Source organism: Vicugna pacos, chromosome 13 (genome assembly GCF_048564905.1).
Source record: "Vicugna pacos chromosome 13, VicPac4, whole genome shotgun sequence".
In the NCBI taxonomy this organism is placed as follows: domain Eukaryota; kingdom Metazoa; phylum Chordata; class Mammalia; order Artiodactyla; family Camelidae; genus Vicugna; species Vicugna pacos.
In genome coordinates, this window is record NC_132999.1 from 59472055 (window position 1) to 59486082 (window position 14028).

The 14028-nt window shown below is 43.4% G+C and overlaps 1 protein-coding gene across 2 annotated transcripts in view; it reads right to left on the reverse strand.

Annotated features, from left to right (window-relative positions):
- Positions 1-14028, reverse strand: part of CLCN6 (chloride voltage-gated channel 6) — a 31454-nt gene that overhangs the window by 15653 nt on the left and 1773 nt on the right. For both annotated transcript variants that reach the window (XR_001458963.3, XM_006196661.4), the window contains exons 3-10: positions 8370-8435; positions 7954-8019; positions 5541-5607; positions 3661-3767; positions 2900-3026; positions 2176-2243; positions 960-1018; positions 3-135 (exon numbers count right to left, since the gene is read on the reverse strand). Coding sequence is in view for 1 of the 2 variants with exons in the window: in XM_006196661.4 (XP_006196723.1) it covers positions 3-135; positions 960-1018; positions 2176-2243; positions 2900-3026; positions 3661-3767; positions 5541-5607; positions 7954-8019; positions 8370-8435 (693 nt within the window). In the remaining variant the exon portion in view is untranslated. The remainder of the gene's footprint in view (positions 1-2; positions 136-959; positions 1019-2175; positions 2244-2899; positions 3027-3660; positions 3768-5540; positions 5608-7953; positions 8020-8369; positions 8436-14028) is intronic.

Here is a 14028-nt window from a genome sequence, read left to right on the forward strand (position 1 = left end):
ACCACTTTCCACGTGAGCCCTTGATTCCAGAAGGACGAGCCTTCCTCCAGACTGAACAAGGTGCCCCCAATGGGAGCCCCAAAAGCCGCAGCCACTCCGGCGGCCGCCCCTGCTGATACAAAGTCCCGCTTGTCTCTGAGGAGAGGAGAGAGAGAGAATTTATGTAAGAAAGAGCCCTCGCCTGCAAAAGGCAGTTTTTTACTTCCTTATGCGTCAACATTTTAGTATCTTGTGACCCATGAAGAGTCAGGGCTTATAAAGGGCAGGCCCCTGGGGAGGCGGACTCAGTAGCAAACACTGTTCACCTATGAGCCAAACGCTCTCCCCAGTCGGAGCTCTGCCAGGTGGACCGGCTCCTTCCAGACGGAAGATTTCTGGCATCACTGCCGAGCCACGTGCTCACCAGATCTCCCTTGCAGAGTGTAGCACCAGTGAGAATGTCCAAGCGGGGCTGCGTGCAGAGGAGCAGGTGACAACGACCACAGGAACACCGTGGCGAGAAGGTGGACCACAACCCGGACCCTTGGGCCCCTGATCGCAAGGGCCTTGCCATGTGTGCAAGTCAGTAACACTTGCAAACCCCACAGGGCAAAGAGCGCCCGGAAGAGACCTTCCAACTCTGAGAGGCAGCTGACTGAGTAAATAAACCCTTCTTGATAATATGCCTGTGGACTCTCTTGGCCGTGGTTTTGATCTTGGACCATGCTCTTCACTGTCTGAGCTGCTTCTGGGCCTTGTGTCATGACAAAATAGAAGCCATGATGCCAGCTTGGCCCTCGTGCTCCTTTCTCTCAGAAGAATAGCTCACAGCCCACGTCCTTCCTGACAGTCGGGTTCTGCATGCAGCCTGCCCAGCAGGGAAGACTGTGAGCCGGGTGAGGGCAAGTATAGGGTCTGAGTGGCAGTAAATGAACAGTTTGGTTTTTTTCAAAAAATCCCAATTCCTAACCTTTTCGTACCTGTCACTCCGGAAATAGGGGAAGTTAAACTGGATCTTCCGTATGGAGATGCTCTGAAACTAGGACAAGAGAAAACAGTCAGAGAGGGTCCGAAGGCTGCAGAAATCCAAGGTGCCAGGTGAGTCCCCGTGGCCTGAGGGCACCTGGGCAGGGATGTCAGGAGAAGGAAAAGTCCAGAACAGCAGCCTGGGAAAACAGAAGTTACTTTGGGGAGGAACTTCTTTTCCTGCCCCTAGATTTCTAGGATCTTCAGAAACTGCATTTTGTACACAGTCAACAAATCGGAAAGGAGAACGCAAAGGGCTAAGCAGAGGGTCGGGAGGAACTGAAACTTGCTGCAGTAGATGGTGTGAGATCTGCTTGGGGAAGCTGACAGGAAGGGCCAAGGAAGCCAACTTCCAACCCACCCTAGCTTGGCTTCCTCCCACCTCTCAGCTCACTTTCTGGAGGCCAGGGCTGGACGTGGAGGAGATGAGGCAGGAGCCACAGGGAGAGAAAGGGGGGGCTCTGGACCAAAGAGTCTTCCCTCCTTTGCTCTGATAACTCACAGTGACTCCCTCCCCTTAGGACACGACAGAGAAATGTCTGTAACTAACTGCTCACAAGGAGAGGCGACATCTCAGTGTGGAGCAGCCCGTGAGAATGGGAGCTCTGGAGTCATGAGCGAGCTCCTTGACCTCTCTGAGCTTCAGTTCCTCGTCTGAGAATGATGGTGATGAGGACAACTGAATCCTTGAGGTGGCTTTAGAGGACAAAGCAGCTGGCACAGGGAGAGTCTGGCCCAGATCGCGCCTAACGAGCAGCAGCTGTTACTCCCCTACCACCTCCGATGGCATCAGCGAGACCTGCGCTTGACACCATCTCAGCCACCGCTTTCAGCCCCTGGGGATCTGGCGGCCCTGAGACACCCCTCAAGTCACCTCATCGCCCCCCGCGATGGCGGTGGGAGCACAGGTGACTTCCATTTGAACAGACTTTCTCGAGGTCCCATTTCTGCTCCTAGGACTCAGCAGGGCTGGTTAAAACCTTGATACAGCTACCTGCTCTCGTGGGAGACAGACTATAGTTTTCACATCAACCCAAACTGATATCAGATTCCAGAGGCCATGTTAGAGTGCTCCCAGTGGATTCTCCCCAAGTTCAACTGGTCGTGCCCCAAGCGCAGGAGGCCCACTTGGAGGGACCCTCCCATCCTCCCCAGCCCATCAACCCGTACCTGCGGGAGGCCAGCCCCCACCACCGCTCCACTGTGGATCATGGGGCCTTCCTTCCCCACAAAGAGTCCTGGGAACAGGTGGAAAAGGGGGAGACCATCAGTCAGCACAGAACGGTCTCTGGGTCAGGAGACCTTTATTACACAGAACTTTCTCTTGACAACTATAAAACAGATAATCACATGGGTTTATAAGAGAAAGAGTAAGTCGAATGCCCATCAAATAGGAGAAAATAATCTTGCAACTCTAAGTCAGGGATCAGCAGACGGCAGCCTGTCGGCCAAGACAGGCTCGCTGCCTGCTTTTGTACAGCCCGAGAGTTCAGAATGGCTTTTACGTTCTCACGTGGCTGCCTTTTGGGCGGTTATGTAAGTGTAAGGACCTACGCAACAGCTCCTATTCCACCTCTCGACCCACAAAGCCTAAACTATTTACTTGCTGGCATTTTACACAAAAAGCTTGCTGACTTTGCTAAAAGCCAACTCCACGAGCCAACTAGACAGTTGTTCTGCTTCAAAACTAAATGGTGTGCTTGTCAGGTACCTCTGAATGGTAACTTATTAACAGAGTCTGCATGTGAAAAATAACCCATCCACAGAAAGTGCAGAGCTCTGTTTGCGGGCAGGCCCTTCGAATCTGAATCTGCTTAATGTGTATACCTACCGCTTCTCCTCATCTTTGCCCCTTGAATGCTTGAAGGATAAAAGTCAGCAAGACCCTCCTTACCTCCAGCCACGCTGAACAGCACGCCAAAGACTTTGCAGAGCAGGGTCCGGAGACGGACAATTCCGGGGACCTTCACACCGTTCAGATAGCATTTGATCTCGGGTATCCCAGAACCCGCTGCCACTGGCTGATGGGAGAGCAGGCACCCCCATAAACTCAGGCTCCCCAGGGTCTGTGGCCTACCTCGGACGGCCTCGCCAAAGAGGGCGAACCTCCCTTCACTGGCAGCATCGGCATCTCTGGAGGGGCCGGTTAAACACGAGGCGGCCCCCTCCTCCCTCCCGCCGTGGGTTTCCAACTCAGTTGGTGCTGCGTACTTCTAACGGGTTCCTGGTGACTCAGCACCCCCTGGGGGCCCTTCCAACCATCAGTGCGGGCACTTCACCTCGGGAGGGTCCTGCCTCACTCCGGGCTGGGTATCGGTCATTTTTAAAGTTATTTTAGAGTCTTTTAAAGTTTAAAGTATTTAAATTTTCGGTAATTTAACATTATTTAAAGTCATCTTTACAGCTCCCCAGGTGATTCTAATGTGCTGCCAAGGTTGAGAACCACCCTCCTAATCTATTTTTCCTCTTTCATCTCACCAGAGGCAGAAACCTTTACTTTCAGAAACCTAAGTGAACAAGAGGCCACTCTTCCTCCAGGAATCTATATTCTAAGTCTAATTCAGTTTCCTGACCCTCCGGAAATGGAGGTGGAAAAAAATGAGCGCAGGAATCCAAAACCTTGTAAGCAAAAAGGCAACACCCACACCACCTCACCTCAATGAGGACAAGAAGGCTCGCAAAAAAGATGAAGGTCAAGTTGAAACCCAAGAGTTCAAGGAGGGACAGTGCGAGGCAGCCTTTCTGGCTGCATTCCTCCACCGCTACAGACACTGGGTTAAGGAACACGGGCTTGCCAATCAGGGGCGGTCCTGCCATTACCAAAAATGAGGCAGCTTCTCCTCTTCTAAAACCCACTGGTTGCTTACTTACTGCACATCTTCCTGTTCTCCGTATATAAACTTGAAAAAAAAAAAGCCTGTTGTCTCCTACATTAGGAACCATTTTTAAATTATGAAATGCTTCCCACATTACAAGCTGTACAAATACCTGTACTCCCACAGCCCGTGCAAATCTCAAATGTTACACTGTATTGGCTCCAGGTATTTTTAAAAAATGAAAACATTAGATACCACTTAAACAACAACAACAAAACCCCTTGCGTTTCCCTCCCTCTCCCCCTGGAAGAAACCACTAACTTGAAACTACTGTGCGACATTACCTGTGTTTCCAACATGCATCCACATCGTTCTCCGTGTTTCTAACACTAAAACAATGGCATCGCACTTGATGCACTGCAATGCACGTTCCACAATTTCCTTCCTTCTCTCCCTCAACATTTTTTTTGAGAATTAGCTCTGTTGATACAACAGCTCTGGTTCATTTACTTTAACTTCTGCATAAAATTATACTATATGAACATCAATTTTCCCATTCTCCCATTTGGTGCAATTTCAGCTTTCTGCAATCACAGAGCTGCAATGAACATCTCTGTACGTGTCTAAGGCACGTCTACAACAGAAATTCAGGGGTCAGGGGGGTGCACCTTCCTGTGTCCTTACCTTGCATTTCCCTGCGGGTGGTAAGGTGAGCACTATCCACAGGTTTATTTATTGGCTGGCTTTCCCCTTCTGAGAACTGCCTGTCTGCATCCTTTGCTCATTTTTCTTTTGGGCTGTTTGGGCTTTTTTCTTACTGAGCTGCAGTTACGCCTTTATTCTGAATACTAATTATTCATCTCTTAAATGCACAGGGGATAACCTCTCCTGGGCTGAGGACTTGTTTTTCAGCTTGTTTATGGCGTTTTATTGTTGTGGGTTGGGGTTTTTCGTCTGTAGAAATAGAACATTTACTTTGACGTGGTCAAGTTTATCGATCGTTTCGTTTTGTGCCTTCTGGAGCGCTAAGAAATTATTCCCTATTCTTGACATCATATAGCCTCTTCAAGTTTTGCCTCGTTACATCTTCAGCCCACCTGTAATTAATTTATAGTACAAAGTACCAATATCCCATCATCTTTTCTTAACTGAGTTATATCACTAACTCTGTCATTTACCACATTTCTATATATGCACGGGCCAATTTTGCTTCTTTATTTCTTTCCGTTGGTCTAATTGGGGATCCTAGCACCAATGACACTAATTCAGCTACTGTATCTTAAATTGTATTGACATCACTGAAGGACACAAGAGAAAGACTTTAATAGAGAGAGAGAATATATGAAGTCCCCCGTCTGTTGTTCAAAACTATTTCAGCTACTTTGGGGCGCTTTATTATTCCATACAAGTTTAGGGAGAGAATTTTTGAGTTTCACAAACAATTCCATTGGAATTTTCATTGGAACCACACTGCATTTATAGATTAGGGAGAACAGGCATCCATGGTTTGTGTTTTACGAACCATGAATGTGAGCATCTCTCTCTCTCCATTCAAGACTTTCTCTGGTGCCCTTCAATGATAATGGAAAACCCTTAAACCCAAATGGCTAATAAATAGCTCTTCAAAGATCACATCTACTGCTAAACTCATTTCCAGACAGGAAAGCCGAGTCAGCAACTGCTGACATCCGGGAACACCAAGAACCGTGAAAAGGATACACGCCTGCACCACTCCGAACTTGAGCTGGGTGAAGAGGCGAGCAAAGAAGTCCACGAAGAGACCCACCTGTGAAGAGCAAGTGAGCCGTCACCCAGGTCTCCCCACTGTTACAGGCAGCCCCCCGTGAAGCCCCACCTTCCTCCGCTGCCTACACTGGCTGGTCACATGCACCCCTGGCTACAGGAGATCCCCACCCAAGCCTGGCCCCACGGCCCCTCCAAGGAACAGAAGAAGGGGGTACAGCTAAGTTGATAGGAGAGTAAAACAGAAAGAGAAAAAGGGTTGCCAAAAAAAGATCTGAGACCAAGGAAGGCCACCCATGATTAGAGAGCAACAGCACGGAGACGTGGGAGGACCTGCACTGCTCTTGCCAAAGACAGTTTCAAAAGAAAAATTCTAAACATGTTTTCAGCGATGCTCGGCTGGATAAACGTAGCATAGCTTACGACAGTAGGATATTACTGTGAAAGACAACATTCACTTGGGTGCAGTATACGACTTTCACATGTTTCTTGTTACTGTTTTACATTTCATAAGCCATGATTTCGACTTACAACCATCTTAGAGCCAATGGTTACCCTGGTAAATAAGAGAAAACCACTCCAGTTTTACTGTTCCGCTCTCAGAAGTCCATGCTCAGGACTTAATGGAGAACTGGAAAAACTTCTGATTTTGTGGATCCAGGATCAAAGGCTTTTGTGCCTTTAACTCTGGCCTTCCCTCAAGCCAATGCCTGGAGGCTTTCAAATAATGAAACAATACATGGTGACAGATCAAAGTCTAAGAGAACCAGTAGCAAGAGGCTCTCCTTGCTCCATGATAAAGGCAGGTCTGCCTTCCTGGAAGGTGAGGGCGCTCTGTGAAACTGCTAGTACTGACAGATGCCAGTTCAAAGGACTTCGATATCAAAGTAGCACAAGATTAACAACTAGCTGAGTAATGACTATGCTCATTAGAGGGAAATTTGCAACCAGAAACATATATAGCACAACAGACACTCTGAAACGTCAACAGAACAATTAAATCAACCCAAGTTGCCCCCACAATGGTATCCATCATGATGTTACCAAAGAGACCTCCCAAATGCCATTAATCTTAACTAAGATGTAAGATGTTCCTTGACCTCTGAATTTGTTACAGAAAAATATTTGACAAGTGCCATGAAAGTACAAATTGTAGACAGCCCTTGTGGCTATGTTATATTTAAATGTGTGTTTCTGTTTAATGGGTATATCTGGTAAAGTATGAGGCTTGTGGTTGATTCTAGAGAATGGTGATAAACAGGCTACTGCTTAAGACTATATATAACCTCTGTTATGCACTGATGTCTGTGTTCCCCCACCACCCCCAAATTCGTATGTTGAAATTCGAACCCCAAATGTGACAGTATTGGGAGGTGGGGATTTTGGGAGGTAATTAAGTCATGAGAGTGGAGCTCTCATGAATTAGGATTCATGCTCTTATAAAAGCGATCACAGAAAGCTCTCACCCTTCCTGCCATGTGAGGACACAGTGGGAAAATGACCATCTATGGACCAGGAATTGGGCCCTCCGCAGATACTGAATCTGCTGGTGCCTTGGTCTTGGACCTTCCAGACCCCAGAGCTGTGAGACATAAATGTCTGTTGTGTGAGCCCCACAGTCCATGTATTTTTGTCACAGCAGTCTAAAATGACTAAGACAATCCCCTTTTCTCACACTGTATTGATAGAAAATCAGATTTGACAGCTATCATGTTGACTGCTGACTTTTCCAGCTTCTCGTCTCCAGGTTTAAGCATAATGAGTCAGCAGTTAATGGTTCCAGACTTTCGCTACTGCCATCTTTGGCAATGTTTCATAATCTCTTCTTGTCTGTGATTCACCTGTGAACATGCTGACCCCGAACCCTGTGCTTCCAGGCATATTCCTTACCCACAACTGCCAGCTCTACCTTCTAGGTAAAATGAGCAGTGTGCAGGGAAGATGGACAACGTAATGAATTCACGGAGATCTGTGGTGCTGTTTGTTGGCACACTGTGCTAGAGGAAAGGGCACAATGGTCACTGTTTTGTTCCCCTTACTTTGCTTTTTCCCAACAGAGTGACCTCAACATCTCCCCACTCTGCTCTCTACCCGGCGGGACCACATCACTCCATAGGGCTAGGTCTTGACCAAGCCTTCGAGTGCTTTAAAGGGCACCAGAGTTGCATGGCTCACTTTCATTTCATAAAACGAAAGAAAGAGAAGCATGAAAAAGTGTCAGAATTAAAAAAAAAAAAGTGTCAGGATTATTATTTAAAAAAAAAAAAAGAGAGAGAGAAAGAAGGCAGTCTCTGTTACTATGACAAACAACTTATTCACCAGGCTGGAGCTGGCCCCCTCGCCCCCGCAGCCCTCTGGCCGGCCATCTCCCCACGTCCTGCCTACTCACCAGCCCCGTGCAGACTCCAATGGCAAATACCACCATCCACTTCACCGCCTCATACCTGCGACCTTTCTGTTCACAAAGGAAAAGAATGACGCAGTTTATTACAGGGTTATGTTGGCTGCAGGGAAGGAATACATCTCAGCCAACCAGGTTTAGACTGGATTCCATGTGGACAGCAGGCACAGTGGTAATGCCTGGTATGGCAGGTGCTCTACAGTGAAAGGCTGATGAACGCCAAGTGGCTGGGCCAGGTGCCCTGACAGTGGGTCCTCCGGTTGGCAGGATGAAGGTGTAAGGAATAAATGCGGATATCTCATGGACAGTTAAAAGGCCAAGGGGTACACATACTTACTGGAGAACTGAGAACAGAAAACAAAGCTGTCATAAGACCACTCCCAAGAGATCAATAAGGGACCCACCTTATTATCCATGGTCTCCAAAACTTCCAGGTAAGGGTCATTGATACAGCGATCATAATCCAAGCTCTGAAAGAGGAACACGTTGAGTAAAAACAAAAAGTCACAACCAGATGGGAAGAATCACCAAAACCTGGAAAAGGATGCAGCTCCCGGTTCCTGCTGCTCCAAGAGCAGTGGGCAGAGCCGCACCCACAAGGGGCTTGTCAGAGACGCCTAACCTCAGATCCGCAGACCTGCAGCGTGGGAAGCTGCACTTCCCGGGCACGAACGTGCCAGCAGCGCTGCTTCAGGTACATGCTTCATACTTCAGGAAGTTTGAAATTGCGTATTTTTAAATGTCCTGTTTCTACCAAACATTAAAAGACCTTCTGCTATCACAGCGTTACCCAACTTACTCCGTTAGACGAATAAAAGTGTCAATTAACCGGAAGCAAATTAAGTTAGAAAGCCTGTTAATTTTAAGTATCTTCTGTAGTTACCATCTAGGAAAAAGAGGTTAGTCATGAGATGTACTAACATAGACTAGTTTTAAAAACAACTTCAAATTATGTTAGGAAGAAGCACAGATTCAGCCCAGCTCCTAAAACAGCTCCTTAAAACTGCTTCACAGAACACAGCTGTTCTGCAAACAATATGCAGGTTTGCCACAGACATTTCAAGAAATAATTCAAAGGAGACAATTTTATCTCTAGCATGGGAAGCAGCAGTCTGGCGCCAAAGGGAAACAGTTTGCTGTGTGCTCCCTGCCCGTAACCTGTGGTACCCACACATCAGCCCAGGAACAAACTGGACACTGGCCCGGTAGACACACTCCCAGGTGGGAGTTCACAGTCAGCCAAACACAGGTGTGACATGTGACAGTTTATTACATTTAAATGATTACCCAAAGTCCAAATTCCTTTTTTAAAAGGTTCTGAGAGTATCAACAGGTGACTTGATGGAATCAATTACCATCCACCCAAACGTGGAAGACCATGTAGCCATAAAATAATTATAACAGGTCTACGTAAGACAGACGTGGAGCACGTGCAAAAGGGCAAGATGCGAAAGAAAGAAGCAAGCAAGCCAGATGCAGAATAAAATGTATAATATGATCTTATTTTGATTAAACAAATTAAAGATTATTTGTTATGTCAGCACACAATGCAAAACATCTGGGTAAACTGTTCACAGTGCTTATGTCTGAGGTGTTTTAGGAGGCATTCACATCAAGGTATTGTTTAAAATTCTCGTAGCAAACATGGTGTACTTTTTATATCCAAAAAAATTGTTTTCCTGATTACAAAAAAAACAATAAACAATATTTCTGCTGGGAAGCTAGACTCATCCGTGACTGATTAAATATATACATGTATTTAGTGATTATGTATGTATGTATACACATGTATGATACATATCTACATACATACAGTTGACCCTTGAACGATGTAGGGGTTATGGGCAAGCAAATTTCTATGCAGTTGACAATCTGCATATTGCTATTTTCGCCTCAAAAATGAAGGAAATGATAAATGACTCACTCCAGGGCAGGAAGATGAAACAGTTTGGATAGAATTAGGATCAAACCCTAGTTCTTTTGATTCCACATACTGTGATCTCTAATGGAATACAAACTTTTCCTGACACTCAAAGATCGGTAAGATGAAAACATGGGTACTACATTTATTGAAAAAAATCTGCATACAAGTGGACCAGCACAGTTCAAACCTGTGTAGTTCAAGGGTCAGCTGTTCACAAACATACATATTTATATACACATACAAACACACACACATATAGACACATATATACATATATTTAATCAATTAAGTGATAATCACATTCTAGGAACAAATGGAAAAAGTTAACGCTGAAAAATGACTATCCTTCATACCACTTATGTATACAAATTACTGGCCAATTAATTATTTGCTGTATGGTTCTGTCTAATAATATGATGGCTCCATTAACATTTAAAAGGTTTGCAGATGTCCAGAATAGGCAAAGAAACAGGGACAGAAAGCAGATTAGTGGTTGCCCACAGTCAGGGGCAAGAGGCATGGGTAGTGACTGCTAATGGGTACGTGGTTTCCTTCTGGGTGATGAGAATGTCTGAAATTGATTTGATGATGGCCGTACCATTCTGTGAATATACTAAAAAAACCATTGCGTTGTATACTTCAAATGGGTAAACTGTACAGAACGTGAATTAAAGCTCAAGAAAGCTGTTAAAAGGGACATTTAGAAACAACTGAAATACCAGAACGTCAACCTTTCCTTTTTCTTTTTTAATAAATTAGCTGAAAGTTTGACACTTGCTAAACATGTACCAATGAACAGTACAATTGATTATTAAAACTAGATATTGTTACTTCTCCTTTGCCAAGACTAGCTTCCTTTTATTTCTGCTGTATATCTTGCTCTTTGGTTTGGGGAACTAACAACTTTAAAAAAAAATAGAATTTGTATAGGAGGCCTGCTGGGCCACTGCCTATGGTTATGAGCAAAAATGACACCTGACCGTGGGGGCAAATGGAGACTGAGATGGAGCCCCAATTCACCCAGGAAGGGCAATTTGGTGCTCACACAAAATGCACCTTCAATGTACCTTTTATTCTAATCCTCTACTCTGAGGGGTGACTTTTTCTAACTCAAGGTAGGGAGTTATTATTATTCCAACCAACTACAATGAGAATGGACGCCAAAGTGGAGAGTCTAACATCTTTTAAGACCTCCAACTTATCATAGGAAGAATCAAGTGTGTGTAATGAACTCTTACTAGAAGGAGAACATTTTAGAACGATGTTCAGCAGGAGGGTTTTCTTGTTGATCCTCTCATAAAGAACATCTGAGCAGACTTTTCTGACTAAGCACCTAGTGAAATATCCTCTTACACACAGCAAATGCTCTCAAGAAGCTCATATGCAGAGATCGTTAATTGAGTAATATTGACTCACATGAAAGACTATTAATGCATAAAAGTTATGTAAATATGCATATCAGCTGAAAGGAAATGCATCACAAATATGATTGCAATTTAATGAAAGGAGTGAAGGAGTCTAGGGAACAGTAGGTCAACAGAGCAGGGATGCCATGGTGAGCTCCTAGGAGTAGGATGAAGTCTAGACAGCGTCAGTCGTAGTAATACGTAGTAATACGGTCAGGATGATACCACTAGGCACTAGGTGCAATGACAAAGTGCCAGGTGACAGCATAACAGGGACCACCTTATACTAATTCTTGTAAACCTCTCAACTATGTACAAGGAAGCAAACATTTAAGAAATATGAGAAAATATGTCAGTGGATACAGTGCTTTTTGATTGATTCAAAGTATTTGCATCAGAGTAACATATTAAACTGTACCACTGAGGTGCAGTAGGCAAATTCCAGAGTCCTAAAATTACTTTAAGGTGCAATCTACTTCATCTTAAATCTGCTTGACTTAAAAGATGTATCACGCAGATGCAATGTGAGGATCTTATTTGGAACCTAATTCAAACAATTAAAAAGTACATATGCCATTCATAAGACAACTGGAAAATTTTAACACGGGATATTAGATATCAAGGAATTATTATCAATGTCTTAGGCATGAAAATGGTATTGGGTTATACTAAAAATAAAAGTCCTTACCCACTAGAGATGCACATTGAATTATTTACAGGTGAAACGATGTGATGTATAGAATTTCCTTCAAAATAATATGGGGAAGGGGAAGTGGATGGGAGCATGGAGCAGACAATGTTGGGCAGGAGCTGAAGGACTGTTGAAGGTGTGTGATGAGGACAGAGGGTTTCAATAATATACTGTTCTGTCCATTTTTGTCTATGTTTGAAATTCTCTTCAGTAAAAGATTTTTTTTAATTTCACACTACACTGCAAATCATAATAGTTACACTAAATTCTACAGCAAGAAAAAGATGAAATATTAAAAAGAAAATTGGCCTGAGTGTTTTTGCTCTAGAGTATTGAATTTTTAAAGTCAGCATGACATTTCTTAAAAAAAAAGCAGTAAACATAGACATGATTAATTCCACTTCTTGGAATTAACCGTAAGGAAGCAATTAAGGATGAACAACAAAGGATGGTCACCACCATGCAGTTCATTATGTAGAAAGGTCAGATTAAAGAAACTGTGACATAATGAAATACAATTCTCCTACTTAAAAAGATACTATAGAAAAATATCTACTGATACAAAAATTGTTATCAAGTGTGTGGGTGAGAACACATTAAAATAGTATATTTAGCAGAATCTCACTTTGTTACTTAAGAAAAGCATGGAAAAGGATATTTAGTAAAGTGAATAGTCACCTCTTAATGAGCAGGGTTATGGGGTTTTCTTCCTAGCTTCTTTCTGTAAATCATTTAAGAATCCTCTATCACAACTGCAGCTTGTTCTTACCATTTTAAAAGTCATAGAAATGTCATTATGAACTGATTAAATAACAAAAAGGCACTTCAGCAGCGCTGGCCTTACTACACAAACACACACACACACACAAACACACACACACTCACTCTCTCTCTCCCCTTCTCTCCCTCTCCCTCTCTCTCTATGAGTCCTGTACTTGAAATTGGGAATTACAATCAAGAACTGACATTTCCTATTCGCAAAAGATGGGACTGACAGGGGTTAATTTCCAGAATATATAAACAGCTCATACAACTTAATAATAAAAAAACAAACAACCCAATCCAAAACTTAGCAGAAGACCTAAACAAGTAATTCTACAATGAAGACATATAAATGGCCAATAGGCACATGAAAAAAATGCTCAGTATTGCTAACTATCAGAGAAATGCAAATCAGAACTACAATAAGGTATCTTCACACGAGTCAGAATGGCCATCATTAAAAAGTCCACAAATGATAAATAATGGAGAGGGTGTGGAGAAAAGGGAACCCTCCTTTACCATTAGTGGGATTCTAGTTTGGTGCAGTGGCTATGGAAAACAGTATGGAGATTCCTCAAAAGACATGAAATAGACTAATCCTATGATCCAGCAATCCCCTTCCTGGGCATATATCCAGAAGGAACTTTGATTCAAAAAGATACATGCACCCCAATGTTCATAGCAGCACTATTTACAATAGCAAAGACATGGAAACAATCTAAATGTCCATCAACAGATGACTGGATAAAGAAGCTGTGGCATATTTATACAATGGAATACTACTCTGCCATAAAAGGGAATAAAACAATGCCATTTGCAGCAAAATGAAAGTACCTGGAGATTGTCACTCTAAGTGAAGTAAGCCAGAAAAAGAAAGAAAAATACCATACAATATCACTTATATGTGGAATCTAAAAAACAGACAAATGAATTTATTTACAAAACAGAAACACTCTTAGACATAGAAAACAAACTTATGATTACTGGTTGGGGAGGAGTGGGAAGGGATAAATTGGGAGTTTGAGATTTGCAGATACTAACTACTATATCTAAAACAAACAAGTTTATAATGTATAGCACAGGGAACCATACTCAATACCCTATAGTAACCTATAATGAAAAAGAACTTGAAAACTAATATATATGTATATGTATGACTGAACTATTAAACTGTACACCAGAAATTGACACAACACTGTAAACTGACTATACTTCAATTAAAAACAAAAAAAACAAAAAAACACTAAAAATAGAGTTACCAACTGCTCCAGCAATCCCAC